A 16,790-nucleotide genomic window follows, 5' to 3' on the forward strand; every position below is an offset into this window, starting at 1 on the left:
GCCCCTGCCCTCATAGAGACTATAATTTAGTAGGAGAGATAAAAAAATACATCGTTAACTGTAACAAAGAGAAAATTAGACAAATTCAGTAAGAGATACAAAATGCTAGGGAAGAGTTGTGAGGGTGGAGAACCTATGGCCTCAAGGCCACCTGTGACTCCCTAGATCCTCAAGGGTGGCCCTTTCACTAAATCCAAACTTCACAGAACAAATCCCCTTAATAAAAGGATTTGTTCTATAAAACTTGGACTCCATCAAAAAGCCACATCTGAGGACCTAGAAGGCTACATATGGCCTCAAGGCCAAAAATTCCCCACCCCTGGTTAGAGGAAGAGATTGCTTCCAGCTTGGAGGTAAAAGGGAGACTTGATGAAGGAGGTGGCATTTGAGCTGTGCCTTTAAAAACTGGCAAGTATTTAATAAGCATGGGTATGTGCGGAAGGGGTACTCCACAAGGAGGGCTCCACTTGAACAAAATCATGAAGACTTATTCAGGGAAAGGTGAAAACCCCAGTTTGACGGTGACATAAAGAATGTGAAACAAAGTAATGGGACATTAGTGTGGAAAGGTGGGCATATCATGAAGGCCCTGCTGTCAACATGAGGCTAAAGGATTAAGACCTCATCCACTCATCAAAGGAGAACCGTAATGGATTTTTTAAGAGTGATATAATGATCAAATCATCAGAACTGTGCTTAAGAAGATTAATAGGACAGCAGAGTGTAGTGTTTTGACTACTTGGATACCCTTGAGGCTTACCAAAAATGAGAAAGCCTAAGAGGATAAAAATGGCGTGTATGGTCCTCTAAAACTACTCTGCATTCGGTGTTTTTCACTAGTTTCTTTTGTTTATCCGTCATCTATGTATAAAATTTGACCTATATTGCTAGAATTTTAATGCCATACATCATTAAACTATATGGTTTCCAATCTCATATATTTATGGATTTAAAACACTGAAAAAATGAAAATACAAAATCAGTTAGATTCTCACCTCTGATCTAGTCAAAGAATAAAGATATTTTATGCCACCTTGAGCTTTCTGTTTGCTCTATGGAAATCTAGCTCTCTAATATTCCTTCAAAATGGGGGCTTTCCCCAGTGATGGGTATGAAATCCAATCCATGCCTGCCCATTCTGAGCAACTCTCCTCCATGGCTTCCTGTAGATTCTGGAAATGTTCTATTTTGAATAAATGCATTCATAGATAATTAAATTCCATTTCTGGATTGATGGATCTGATAACAACTCACATTTTTACAGTGATATAGTTTACAAAGTACTTGTCTCCTGACTACCTTGTGGTATAGGATAACCAGTATTATACCCCTTATTTACCAAGGTGGAAATTGAAAAACAGAAAAGTTAAGCGATTTAACCAAGATCATATATTTTTTAAGTAGCAGAGATGGAACACAAACCCAGGTCTTCTAGTTCTAAATTCAATGATCTTTTGACGACATCATATTGCCTCGAGTATATTAGGTAACCTTGTTCATCTGTTGAAAGTGAATAGGATCAATTTTTAAATATTCATTCTGATATTGTTATAGCACTATCCACTGAAGATTCAGCTCCTTCATCACCAGGAGTCAGTGATACACATATGCCTTCAGGTAGGATACTATGAAAAGGTAACCATAAGTGATTATTTAGAACACTAAATCATAGTAATGCTTAAAGAAACTGATTAAACATATTGACTATTTTAAAACATTGATGTAGTAACTTGAGATGAAAAGCTGAGTCAAAGGCACTTTAAGATCCTTGAGACAATTCTGGTTTCATTGTGCCCTCTAAAAGCCGTAAATTTCTTCATCTATAATCTGCCTACAATCCAGGGATTTTTAGCTTTTTGTGTGTCATGCATCCCTTTGGCTGTCCAGTGAAACCCATTGACCCCTTACAAAAAATAATCTTTTTAAATGCACAAAATAAAATACATAGAATTATAAAGCAAATAAATGATATTGAAAGAGTTACAAAAATCTTCTTAAAACAAGTTTATAGACCCCCCCCCCAGATTAAGAATTTCTGCCTTGGGTTACATTAAGTTTTATTATCATACATTGTGGTACTCTATAGCTCCCAAATCTCACCCATTCATGTCTACATACCAAAAAAAGCAATTTTTTTTCACTTCATGCCTATTTAATGACTGAGTCATAGAATCTTAGAGCCAGAAGAGACCTTAGAAATCAATTAATCTAATTTCCTACTCCATGAGGAAATCAATACATGACATCTCTGATGGTTATACAGACGCTACTTGAACACTCTTATAGGTGGGGAGCTAAGTAACTAAGAATTTGGTCGTCCATTTTTGGGATAGGGCTAACACTTAGAAAGTTCTGTATATTTAGTAAAAAAAAATCTGCTTGTATGTAAATTCCATTTTTGATCTATATTTTCCCTTATGAGTATATAAAATAAATCTAATTTTCCTCTAATGTAATGGACTTTACAATATTTGAGGACAATTATAATGCCCTACCTGCATCACTTCTATAAAAGTCTGAATATTCCTAGCCTTTTCACCATTGTTCATTTTTTAAATAGCTCTAATTGTTAAAAAGGCTCTTTTTTATTTTGAACCAAAATCTGTCTCTAAACTTCTATCCATTGGTCTTGAACCAAACTAGAGTATGCTGCTATGGATGGAACTATCTCCATCTGAATATACATATATAGGGATAATTATGTTCCTTACCTTGATTTCTGGGTCAGATAAATAGGTAAGCAACATTCACTGGTAATAACCATTTGAATTTTATTACAGTGCTGCTCGTTTCAAATTCAAATCCTCCATCACCAGCAATTGTTGATAAGTCAATTTCAGGCTCAGGTGAGTCACTATGCACAAGCTAATGCAATGATAAATGACATGATGCCTTTAGCGTGCTAATCCTCATCATTTTTGTGTCTTAAGATAAGCCTCTAGTGAGACTAGGAAATGGGACAGGAAGATGTTCAGGTAGGGTGGAAGTTTACTACCAAGGAACGTGGGGAACAGTGTGTGATGACCACTGGGAGCTGAAGGAAGCAGGTGTTGTATGCAGGCAGCTCGGCTGTGGACAGGCTCTTTCTGCCCCCCATGGAGCTCACTTTGGCCCTGTCTCAGGGAAAATTCTCCTGGACAATGTGCAAGGCAGTGGAGGGGAAAGCCACCTGGCTCAGTGCTCCCATGATGACTGGTTCACCCATAACTGTAGTCACAAAGAAGATGCCAGCGTCATTTGTGCAGATGAGTGTGGCTTTTCCTCTCTTTAAAGCTCATCCTTGGTATAGATCAGACTCATAGTGTAAATGATGAATAGCCATGATGATTATAGCTATTTTTTTTCCCAATAGGTGATGAGAATCCAACAACTGTTTTATCAGGTAAGCCAAATGAGATTATTATTTTTCTTGGTAAGTTTTGTGCTTAACCACTCAGACATAGGAAATAAAAAGAAATAACTAGAAAAATACCATGTTAAACTATGCATGTTCTATAGGAAAACCCATAATAATCAAAGTTTCATAAAACTGCTGTGTGGTTTTAAAGATTTTTCCTATGACAATGTAAAAGCATAAACCCACATAAAGGAGTTCACGTATTAATGCTCTAAAGAAAGGGATAAAACCTTTTTTAAAACATATGGATTATATTAGGCATTTGGATCCAGAGTCAACTTTCAATGGTTTTGTTAATGGAGGGCTAGGATAAACAGTCCAAAACAGCAACTATTCCAAAGAATCTCTAGTATTTAGCTTTGCATAGCATATATTTGCTTTTAATTTTCATCAGATTTACATTCCAAGTTATATTTTGATTAAGTTAATATTGAAACATTAATTTGCATCCCCTAATCATGAGTCCTCTGACAGCGTTTGGAAGTATCTGAAACTTCAGGTATTTATTCCTAGAAAGTGTGTGGGGTTAAATTTACCTCAAATAATGCCTAAAATGGATAACACACTTGAGTATATTTCAATTGACTATTTTTTGTGGTTGTACCAAATTATCCTTCATTTCTGACATCCTTCATTCATATATGGAATAAAAATGTCATTCAATTGGCCCATCCAATGGTGATGTCAGTTGCAACTTGAGTATCTTGTATTAACATAGGCATTGGTTCAATAGTCCCTGCATTATCCAATATGTCCAATAACCTGAGGCAGCTCTGTACCTATGGTATCATAGGGCCTGATGGCATCCATTCCCAATACTGACCAGCCGTTGCTGATATACCTACATTTTATATGTCTTTGTAGAATTTCCTGTAAGTCCTAGGATTTAGAGTTGTAAGGGATTTTAAAGATCATCTAGGCTAACTCTAGTTTTGCAGAGAGTGTAAAGCAAAAGTCATACAAGGAATAAGTAGCAAGCCCAGGATTCCAACCAAACTCAGCTCCAAATCTGCTATTCTCTCCATTTATATTAAATTTCGTCCTCATTTCCTTCAATCTCCAGTTCTCTACTTCACACTTTAAGCATAGAATGTTGGAATAGGGATGGAGAGATCAAAATTGTAGATGCAAATAAGAATGAAAAACAGAAGAAAGGAATGAGCATGAGGACAGTTAAGCAAAAGGTAGCACTCAATTGTGACTTTGGTCAACTTTCTATCAAGGCTTTAGGGATTGTACTGTTCCTTACAATTCTAATATTGTGGTTCTAAGATCTCTTGTGGAAACTTAAAACTTTGCCACAATGAAGACCAGAAAATGGCTCAGAACTTGGGATAAATGGTAATTTTAAATAGAACTCAAAATTCCAGGCTAGTTACTATGAAGAAAGGCAAAATAACTTGGGACTAAGAAAAAAACCCATCAAAACCAAATCAAACACGCATACAAAATACTACAAGCTTCTGCAACTGAGTGTTGTTTTTTTTCCAGATGAGAAATACAGCCTTCAATTTAGGGCCAAATTATGTAGATCTGAAAAGATTTTGATTTTGAAACTCTGAAAAAAAATATGGTTCAGAAACATTTTTCACTAATCCATTAGGAGATGGATAGCTTATTTTAAATGTAGATTTATGTAGAAAAACAAACTTATGATTAGTAGGTAATCCCAAAAAGATAGCCCACCCTTTTTTATTCAAATCTTTGCTTCCAAGTTTTCTTGCATCTATCCCAAGCTAATTAAACCTTTATTAAGAAGCCTTTTATTTAAATAAACATTACCCGCTGCGTTCTCAGCACCTCCATCACTTGTACCCATTAACCACTCCATTACCCAGACAGGGAGGTGAACTTTACTGACCGTACAATTTCTCCCTTATAATGATCTTCAATTTCTGATCTATGCATACTTTCCCAATTCAGCTTTGATTGTATCAAATCAATTTGACAATGATCTATTAAGCACCTACAAGGTACCATGCTTACCCCTAGTGGCACAAAAAATAAAATTTCTGCCCTCAGGGATATTACATGGGACTGAGGAGTATGACATGTAAAGAGATGAATCAATAAAATATAATTTAACAAGGAAAATAATACTATCAACTAGGAGAATAAAAATAATCTCCCACTAAGAGGCTACACAAAGGGATCCTCTCATTCATCTCTAATAGTCAAACACTGACCAGATCCTCTTAGATTTATTTTCCACAACATCTCTGTGACCTTCCTCTCTATGACCAGTGCCAAGAGTCTAGTCAGGATAACCTGGGTTCAAGTAGTGCCTCTGACATATACTGGTTCTGTGACCCTTGGCAATTCTCCTAACCTCTCAGAACGCCAGGCATTTCTCTAGGATGCTAGTTTATATCTGAATAGCCCATTTGTATCAGTGGAGGGAGTTTCTACACCAAAATTTCCCCATATTCGTGAAATCACAGATCCACACCCATCTGGACCAAGAAAAGCACTTTTATTGCATGATCTCATTCCTACCTACCCAGATTTCCAGTTCCTCTAAGGACCAATCTGTCTCTTCTTCTCCTTCCTCCTCCCTCCAATTCATTATATGCTACCTGAATGTAATTCTTTCTGCTTAGCTCTGGTGATGTCTCTCCCCTGCTCAGAAGTCTTTATTGTTTACCACATTTGAACTTCTCTTTTTGCCTTTAAGATCCTCCACAACAAAGCATCAGGCTATCTTTCCAACCCTTCTTGTATTCTATAATACATGTGGCAGCTACGTGGGTCGGGAGGCAAGAAGACCCTGAGTTCAAATCCAGCCTCAGACACTTACTAGCTTTGTGACCTTGGCCAGGTCATTTAACCTCTGCTTGCCTCAGTTATCTCATTTTTTAAGTAGGGATGATGATATTACCTACTTCTTATGGTTCTCATGAAGATTAAAATATTTGTAAAGTGCTGAGCAATGCCCGGAAAACAGTAAGTGCTTAATAAATGTTTATTTCCTCCCTTCTACACTCCAATCACACTGGATGAATCTGTCCCCAGAGCACATGTTTTTTTTTTGCCTTTGCCCAAGCTACTCCCCGTGTTTAGAGAGCCCTCCATCCCTTTCTTCACCTGTTGGATATACTAGCAATCTCTTAATGCCAATCTCAAATGCCAGCTCTTCCAGAAAGCCTGACTCGATACCTCCTGATTGGTAAGGTCCTTCCTTCTTAGACTTCACATGTTACTGTATTTTATAAATTTCTTATTCACTTAGCTATAGAATACATGCTGTCACACTTTTGTATTGGTATCAAAGCCCTCTCTCATTATGCCATACATTACTGAGGGCAGGGACCATGACTATCAAAAACTTTATACCTCCCTCATAATCTGGCGAATAGGTACTTAACATGTGCCTGATGTTGTTGTTCTGTGGTGGTGGTACTACAGCATAATAATATCTCATCCTTGGGAACAGTTTCAATAACTGAGAACTTGAGAAACTGAGAACACAGTTAGGTAGATTTGGAACTGGCTGAATAGCCAGACCCAAGGAATAATCATTTTCCATGTCAGTGTGAATTAGAGACTCTAATGGAGTGCCCCAAGAATCTGTCTTTGGCTCTGTTCTGTTTAATTTTGATCAATGAGCTAGATAAAGGCATAATTGGAATGTTTATCCAATTTTTATATGCCAGTAGGGATAGTTAATATATTAGATTACAGAATAAGAATCCAAAATCTCTCAATGGGATACATCAAAGATTAAATTTAAAGATAAGTATAAAGTCCTACACTTGGGTACATAAAATAAACTTGGAAACTGTAGAATGAGAGAGACATGAGTAGATAAGAGTTTATCCAAAAAAGATCTGAGGATTTTATTTTAATACAAAACCAATTTTGGTTGTACATTGCACCCCTAAAAAGTTAATATAATTCTTACCTGACATTAAGAGGAAAAAGTAATTGTCCTATTGTACTTTGAGCACTTCAGATCAGGTGTAGGGCAAAGGTCTCAAACGCATGGCCCACAAACCATATACAACCCACAACACTTCCAAGTGCAGCTAGAACCAGATTAAAATGTAATTGGGAAATCCTTTGCCAAATAAATAAAAGACAATAAAAAGTAGATAACATTACATTTTTAAATGGATTCAGGTTGTGACCTACAGGGATCCTATGCATGGTTCAGTGACCTTTATTTCTATCTGCGTTGGACACCACTAGTCTAGAGCCTTGTGCTCAGTTCTGCTGCTACATTTTAGAAAGGGTATTCATAACCTCGAGAGTATTAAGAAGAGGGAATCAAAGGCTCCCATAATTAATGGATTGAAAACAATGGAAAAGAAAGGATTTATAAAGGATGTAAGACAGGAAGCTGGATTAACTTGTTCTTACTTGCCCCAGAACTAAACAGAACTAAGAGCAAAATGTTGGAAGTTCAGAGTCAATGTAGGGTGATTCTAAGAAACTTGTCTTAACAATTAGAACTAGCCAAACTTCAGGAGGTAATGGGTTTACTAACATTCTTTTAATGGAAGCTATATGACCACTGGGAGATTTTTTGAAGGCATTCTTGTTAAGGCATGGGTTGTATTCGATGCTCTCTGAGGTTCCTTCCACGCTAATATTCTGTTGTTCTATGGAATAAAGGGAGCAGCTAGGTGGCACAGTGGGTAGAGTACCAAACCTGGAGTCAAGAAGACTCATGTTTGTCAGTTCAATCTGGTTTCAGATACTTATTAATTGTGTGACCCTGGGTAAGTCACTGAACCCTGTTTGCCTCAGTTTCCTTATCTATAAAATGAGCTGGAGAAGGAAATGGCAATCTACCCAAGAATCTCTACCAAGAAAACCCCAAATGGGTTATAAAGAGTCAGACGTAACTGAAATGACTGAACAACGATGAAATAAAATGAAGTTAATGATAATTCCCATTGAATTGAAGAGCTAGATGGGACAATAGAGCATTATCTAGTCTAAACTGTTTACTTTATGTACAAGAAACCTGAGGCTCTGGGAAATTAGTTGTTTGCTTAAGATCACATAGCTAATAAGTTGTAGGGTTGGACTATTATCAGTGTGTAGTTTATAATGGGGAAAGCCCAATGGTTCCAAGGTGGGCCATCATTCTCCAAGACTGTTGTACATGAGATAGAATTTTAGAAGCTTACAGCATCTGTTCATGTTACCTTCCTTAAAGTTTTCACAGTAAGCAGAAGTATCATACTAGCATGGAATTGTGGGGTGGAAAGAGACCGATACTTGGCATGAGAAAACTTGGTCACCAATTCTGATTTCTTCAATATACTAGCCTATAACACTGGGCAAGCCATTCAATCACTATGAGCTTCAGCTGCCTCATCTGTGAAATGGTAATGATGCTCCTTGCACAACATATCTCAGAATTATGACAAAACACTTCATAACTACAAAATATAATTTAGTCATTATAATTTGTGTTGCTATTGTTCTGCTCCAAAAGCTGATATAGTCATGGTAAGCTCTGAGACATCAACATAGAAGAAAAAACTTATTCTTTCATCTGCTGACTGTGTTTCCCTGAATGATCATTACACTGAGTTGTAATTATAGTACTTTCCCTCTGGACATGTTCACATTAACTTGAGATAAATGGATTCTCCTGAATTTCTGAGCCAATGGGTAGGGTTAGTCCAGTGGAAAATGAATGTGTTGTGCTTCGTGAATTAATCCTCATTATTTTTGTGTACACAGAAGACTGGCCTCCTGTGCGACTAATAAATGGAACAGGAAGATGTTCAGGCCGGGTAGAAGTTTACTACCAAGGAACGTGGGGGACAGTGTGTGATGATGATTGGGAGCTGAAGGAAGCAGGTGTGGTGTGCAGGCAACTTGGCTGTGGACAGGCTCTTTCTGCCCCCCGCAGGGCCTATTTTGGCTCTGGCTCAGGGAAAATTCTCCTGGACAATGTGCAGTGCAGTGGAGGGGAAAGCCATCTGGCTCAGTGCTCTCATGATGACTGGTTTACCCACAACTGTGGTCACAAAGAAGATGCCAGCGTCATCTGTTCAGGTGAATGAATATTCCCTCTCCTAAAAGCTCAAATCTCATGCTTCACGCACAGAATTCAACGAGTCTACTAGACAGGTTTTAACGACTACTCACAGTCTTTATTAATGTTCTTATCTTTCCACACTAACAGATTCTAAAAGACTTGGCCCTATACCCCTAAAATATCTTTTATTTGTATGTATTTCCAATTGATTCTTGACTAGTCTTCACATTCTTTCTATGCAAAAGTCAGTGATCCAGGCCTAGTTTATTCAAATGACTCATTATCATTATTCCAGGAATGGACTTGGGTCAGGGTAGACAAGGATTCTTTCTTCTTTGTTGTTCCAGGATGATCATTCTTCCTTCAGTTATACTTTATCTACAGACTTCATATTGAATTCAATTTAAGTGTTTATTAAATACCTGTTATGTAAGAAGCACTGTGGAATACAAAGACAGAAAAAAAAAACTGTCCCTTCCCTCAAAGCTTACATTCAACTGGTGGTTGCCTTCCAATTGCTTAGCTTCAAGGCATAGAACTGTATGTTTTTCACCTCTTTTACCGATTAGTCCCTATTTGAGATTATTCCATAAGCTTTGTAGTTTGAGGTATTACCCCAGATTCAACAGAATATAAGTCATTTTTCTCTTATTCCAACTGGCAACTCATTCACTCCAATCCTCTTGACAAATAAATGCAATTGATTTGCAACTATCTCTACCAAGTATTTGATACTCAGTATTTCCTAAAGCACATTCTAGTTTTGCTATGGCTCTTTAAGAGTAGAATATACGTATTGCCATGGAGTAGTCCTGCCCCTATTGACATTCTCGAGGAAGGTAGCCCCAGTAGCAAGGTCAGAGCTCTAGAAATAACACTGGCAACCAGCACTTAGTAAGCTATGTACCAGGCACCAAGCACCAAGGATCCAAATACAAGCAAAATGAAAGGCCTTCCCTGTCTTTAAGGAGCTTACATTCTAATGGGGGAAGACAACACATGAAAGGGAGTTGAGAAATACAAGAAGGTAGGGGAAAAGGAAGGTACGCAGGGTGGGGCATGGTGGCAAAGTTCAGAGAATCAGAAGTAGCAAGGGAGAGGAATAAAGCATGATAAGCACGGACCAATCCCCAAAATGGAAACCCCTAGAAGCAACTCACCAGTGGGAAAGAGGGGCCATCATGGCAGAGGAATGGTTCAGGGTGGAAAGGGCACAAGCGCTGATGGAAATTCCAAAGATAAAAAGGCAAATGAATTAAGGTGGCAACATCTAGAGAAAGTAAGGTGCTTTAAAGTCAGGACGAGCAGATAGGGGTTCAATTCATACCTCTAATACATTCTGGGAAAGTCACTTAATCCTTCAGCATGCCAGGCAAGTCTAACAATCTAAATACAAATGAGTTCCCCAACTAAATCAGTGTCAGGATTCTCCACATTTAATTTTCACACTACTTAAATAACAGGGCACCTAGGTGGCACAGTTGATCAGACCTGGAGTCAGGAAGACATCTTCCTGAGTTCAGATCTGATCTTAGACAATTCCTAGATGTGTGACCCTAGGCAAGTCACTTGACCCTGTTTGCCTCAGTTTCCTCATCTTTAAAATGAGCTGGAGAAGGAAATGGCAAATCACTTAGGAATTTCTTTGTCAAGAAAACCCCAGATGGGGTTCTAAAGAGTCTAGCATGACTGAAAACCACTTAACAACAAAGTTAAATAACATCTTGTTGGAGGCCTGATTCTTCTCCTGAGGGGGCGATAAAATCTCATTACTAACCAAAGATCAATTACACCAATGAAATCATAGGCACAACCTCTATCCCAATGCTATTCAAAAAGTATCCCCACGTGTAATATCAGGGTATTAACAGTTAATGAAAGAAGACTGAAGGTCTCAGTCTTTTGCTTTTACTCTTAATAAATCTCTTTAATACTCTTAATAACAATAAAGTTATAATAAATAAAATAAAAAAAAATACTCTTAATAACAATAAAGTGATGAATAGTTTTTCCCTGACAAATAGAAACAGAATTCTCTTTGTTTTCATCTCCTGCAGCAGCAGCTGAATTACCACCATACCCATCCTCATCCTCATCTTCATCATCTCTGCTTTCATTTCCAGAATCATCATCATCGGTTCCAGAACCACCTATACCATCTTCAAAAATACCTAGTCCATCAAGTAAGCTCAAATATACATCTGAATCCTGGTCAAACTCCAAGTTGGGAAATTCAGAATAAGGAATTTGAATCTACTCAACTCTAATGAAGTTTAAGATGTCGTTGAGTATTAACTGAAAATGGAAGGAAGGAAGGAAGGAAGGAAGGAAGGAAGGAAGGAAGGAAGGAAGGAAGGAAGGAAGGAAGGAAGGAAGGAAGGAAGGAAGGAAGGAAGGAAGGAAGGAAGGAAGGAAGGGAGGGAGGGGAGAAGAGAGGTTGGGAGGTAGAGAGAGGGAGAGGAAGGAAGGAAGGAAGGAAGGAAGGAAGGGAGGAAGGGAGGAAGGGAGGGACGGAGGGAGGGAAGACGGGAGGGAGGGAAGACGGGAGGGAGGGAAGACGGGAGGGAGGGAGGGAGGGAAGGAGGGAAGAAGACCACCTATTTTTGTGCTTTTGTATTGTCTTGAAGCCCCATGCCTGGAATACACTCCCTCCTCACCTATACTTCTTATAATTACTAGTTCCCTTTAGCACTCAGCTCAGTTGCCACCTTCAACATGAAACCTCTCCTGACCCATCCCATCCCTAGTTGCTACTATCTTCTCCCACCCCAAATTGCTTTATATCTTTTGCTTTTATTTATGCATACTTATATGTGTAAATATGTCTTTCCCAATAGAATATAAGCTTCTTAAGGACAGACTCTCTTACTTTTGTCTTAGGATCCTCAGTGCCCAACAAACTTCCTAGCACACAGTAGGTGTTTAATTAAATGTTGGTTGATTTTTTTAAATTGCTTCAGGTGAGCTTAGTGGTGTTGGCTATGAGGTCATAGCTTGAGCAATACTTCCACCTGGTGGTAATTTAGGTGACTTACAGGCATGGTGGGTGGGTAGGAATAAAGCAACTTCACACATTACCGTTGCAAATCCGAACCTATTAAGAGAGGAGAAACTTCTTAAGTATCAATATAATAAGAATAAAGCATGTGTAATGAAGCTGTAGTGGATATAAAAATTGAGAGGGAGAATTAAAATTATTTTAAGTAAATAGTCATATAAATTCCTTTCTAACTATTTGTTGTTTTTAAAATCTTAGGAAATTCCATCTAAACTTTGGATTTTCACTCTAGAGCTCAGCATTTTTATGCTTGAGGTTGTGATGGTTAGTGGATAAGGCACTGAACTCAGAGTCAATCATATATAGCTGCAAATACTGTGCCTCAGATTTCTCATCTATTAAATAAAGATAGTTGGATTCAATGACCTTTCCAGTCCCCAAACATATTATCTTATAATACTACTTAGGAAAAGAATCTAAAATGCTATTTGTCATACTCAAAAGGGGAACATTTTCCCCTAATGATTGTAATAGAATTTGACAAATCCCACAGTGAAATTCTCAGGCTTTCATTGCATCATAAAATTTTCTAGCTAAAAGGTACCTTTGCCCAAAAATTCTCCACCCCAGAACACACACAAACACACACACACACACACACACACACACACACACACACACACACACACTTTACAAATGAGGAAGTTTAAGCCTAGAAGTTTGGATTTAGTTCAACAAGCACTTATTAAACATCTACTGAATGGGCCAGGCATGGTGTCTAGGCGTGCAGGATACAGAAAGAAATACAAAATAGTCCCTGTTCTCAAGGATCTCAAACCCCACTGGCAGGAAATAAGTGCACAAACAAGTATATTTAATATACATGAAAAGTAAATATAAAGGAATCGGGGCAGTAGGAGAAGATCTACAGGAATCACAAAAGGCTCCATGTACAAAGTAGCACTTGAGCTGAGCCTTGATGGGATTCCAAGAGGCAGAGATAGAAAGAGAGCAATTAAGGCATGGGGAGGAGGTGATACCCTAAGGTATGGGTATGAGACATAAAATATCATGTTTGGGGAACAGCAAGTAAATCAATGTGTCTGAAACATAGAATGCACAAAGGGGAGGTAATATGAAATCATTCTACTTAAGATAGGATGGAGGGGCGGCCAGGTGGCACAGTGAGTAAGAGCACTGGCCCTGGCATCGGGAGACCCGTGATTGGTTCTGGCCTCAGATACTTGGCACCCACACAAAATAACTGGCAGTGTAACCTTGAGCAAGTTACTTAACCCCAATTGCTTTAAAAAAAGAGAGAGAGGATGGAGCCAGGTTGTCAAAGATTTTAAATGTCAATAAGAAAAGTGCATATTTTAATTAAGAAGTAAGAGTGAGCCATGGAAGATTCTTGAGTAGGATGGTGACATGTTCAGAACCACAATTTAGGACTTATCAGTTTGGCAGCTTTGTGGAAAATGAATTATAGAGGGAAAAATTCAGAGAAAAGAAGAAATTGCAATGGTCCAGGCAAAGGGTAGATTAAATTCTTGTACTTAAGTATGAAATTTTAACTTCACAAGTACATTAATAAAGATGAGGGGAGAAAGGAACAGGTTAGGGACAGGAGAGGGGCAGGGCTGAGGTGAATGGGGATAAAGAGGAGGGAGCCAACATGGAGTAATAATAGGGAAAGACAGTGTTAGCTTTAGCAGCTTTCTATATAGAATCATGGTGATTTATATAAGAGGAAGAAGTGATTGGCTAGGAATATGATGGTTGATTGTCACATCCTTCCTAGTAAAAGGAGAACTGTGCCCAGCTAAGTTGTTAATTTGATTTTCTCCCTAGGATGGTAGCCAAGTGGTTGAATGGAGAGATGGTAAGGATTTAATAACTAAGCCTTCCCTTCTTTTTGAAGGCAAAGATAAAACTGATAATTTTCCCTCATTGGTAACAACATTGCTGCCTCAGACCACAAAGCAGATTTTGATTCACCCCTCTCTAGAATGGAGGAGTCTTGCCAAATTTTTGACCTGGATTGTACCAGGTTAGAAGGTGGTATGGTGGTCAGGGACAGTTAAGGGTAATTCTGCAACAATTATAACTTGTTGGACCATTGTCACACAACTCACCAGTGATAGAACCAGTCAATGTCTCCTGAATCTCCACTGACTATTCCACTACATTACACTGCTCTGATCTTAGTCAAAAGACAAGGTAGAGGAAGAACTTTGGAGGTGTGAGAAATTATGTCAGTACAGAGATGAACATTGCACATTTAATGTACTGACCTCATCTCTTTGCTGTATTTAGACAATCAGCCGTCTGTGAGACTGTCAAATGGGACAGGAAGATGTTCAGGTCGGGTGGAAGTTTACTACCAAGGGACTTGGGGAACCGTGTGTGATGACCACTGGGAGCTGAAGGAAGCAGGTGTGGTGTGCAGGCAGCTTGGCTGCGGAGAGGCTCTTTCTGCCCCCCACGGGGCCCACTTTGGCCCAGGCTCAGGGAAAATTCTCCTGGACAATGTGCAATGCACTGGGGGGGAAAGCCACCTGGCTCAGTGCTCCCATGATGACTGGTTCACCCATAACTGTGGTCACAAAGAAGATGCCAGTGTCATCTGTGCAGGTGAGTGTGGCTTTTCTCTCTCAAGGACACAATCATGCTTCTTCATGTGTGTTTAGACTCATCATATCAAAGATAAGTTGAAAAAAGCCTGAACCCAAACAAATGCATAGAGGAGAACTTGATCAAAAAGTGGTTTGAGAAGAGAAGGATAATCCCTGTGTTAGAAGTTTTCTGAAACATGTAAATAGGAGATGCCATTTTGTTCTCAGTAAAACAATGTGGTTAACAAAATTTTTACCATGCCCATTTCTCTACACCAACAAGTGACGAAAATTCAGCAAATACTTTAGCAGGTAGGACAATAATTTAGTTGATTTATTCCCATTTTGTAGACAGCCCACTTGGCCAAGAAGGGTTTGTTTTCTTTCGATGGAAAATTAGAGACAAAGGTAAAGAGAAGGAATCTCATTTTAACAATTCAACTAAGAAACATTTCAGAAGATTTAGTGAGAAAGTATTATGCATAGAGCACCGTACTAGATTGGAGGGAGGTCCAAAGTTTAAAGAACACCTGGCCACATACAGTTCCTTGAGAACAAGGATCTTTTCACACACAGCATAAAATGAAGCCATGCTATTTCACCACCTGCTACTTCCTATTTGCTTGGATCAGTCCAGTATGGCCTCGGCATTGAAGTCACTTGGTCTTTTACTTGCCTCTCTATCAAGAAGCCTTTCTAACCTGAACCCCAAAGTGGGAGACTTTCTTGACTTCCTTTTATGAGGCAGATAGGAACTTAATCTGGGTATCTGTTCTCAATAACATCTGATCAACTATCCACAACATGAATACACTCAAGTACTTTGACATTAGGGAACTACTTTTTCAGGGTCCATATAATGCCAAAGTCAGGTTACAGGTCACCTGAGGGTCTTCAATAATCTTTGATGTTTGTCAACATCAGCCCCATCATTCCTGCATTACCCTAACCACAATTTCAGTTTTCTTTTCAGAGAGGTAGATATGCCCATGAAGATCACTATAGCTGTCCACAGTGAGCCCCCTCTGAATGGACTGACTGAATGGACCCTAGCACCAGCTGCTAACAGCATGGAATCACTAACTGACAAGGAGGGTGCTCCCCACATGGCTAGTACTACTTTTGCACTGTCAGCAGGAGATCCTGTTCTCCATGATAGATTTTAACTCACTCAGAAAATCCGTGTCGAAATTCATACAGTATTTGAATTGGAAATGACCTTAGAGGCCTCTAGTCCAACCCTTGAATTAGTACATAAACCTTTTTGCCAAGATGATACCAGCTGGACTCTAGGCTGGGATGAAATTTGTGGATTGGGTTATCTTGAAGTAGATATGGGGCAATAGTTCTGTTTAAGACAACCTCAGAACCCACTCAGCCTGAGAAGAGATTCCGAAGGGGGAGAAAGCTAACCTTCTGTCTACTCAGAATATACAGAGCACATACAGAACTGTTTGTATGTCATCTCCCATTAGAATGTGAGTTCCTTTGGTGAAAGGACGTTGTTTTTTCCCTTCTTTATATCCCCAGTGTTTACACAGCACCTGGCACATAATAAATGCTTAGTAAATGTTTGTTGACTGACTAACTCACCTAATCAAGCTGAGGAGTTCCTAGAATATGGTATTCCTGAGTTCATCTCTGAGGCTCATTGCTGAGTGTTCTATGGAAATCCCATCTTTCTACCTCCTCATTACTTCCCATTCTCAATAATGAGGGCAGAGACACTGAGTTCACCCATTAGTTAGGCTAGCAACTCAGCGGAAAAGAATGGAGGGAGTT

The 16,790-nt window shown here is 38.9% G+C and overlaps 1 protein-coding gene across 1 annotated transcript in view; it reads left to right on the plus strand.

Moving 5' to 3' along the window:
* Positions 1–16,790, plus strand: part of DMBT1 (deleted in malignant brain tumors 1) — a 495,581-nt gene that overhangs the window by 255,567 nt on the left and 223,224 nt on the right. Inside the window, 6 exon segments of the mRNA XM_069097407.1 lie at positions 2,781–2,846; positions 2,931–3,239; positions 3,353–3,382; positions 9,095–9,412; positions 11,453–11,578; positions 14,710–15,027. Of these exon segments, the coding sequence (XP_068953508.1) occupies positions 2,781–2,846; positions 2,931–3,239; positions 3,353–3,382; positions 9,095–9,412; positions 11,453–11,578; positions 14,710–15,027 (1,167 nt within the window).

Source organism: Petaurus breviceps, unplaced genomic scaffold (assembly GCF_028583685.1).
Source record: "Petaurus breviceps papuanus isolate PSGF00001 unplaced genomic scaffold, PetGlider_PUasm1.0 37, whole genome shotgun sequence".
NCBI classification, from domain to species: Eukaryota; Metazoa; Chordata; class Mammalia; order Diprotodontia; family Petauridae; genus Petaurus; species Petaurus breviceps.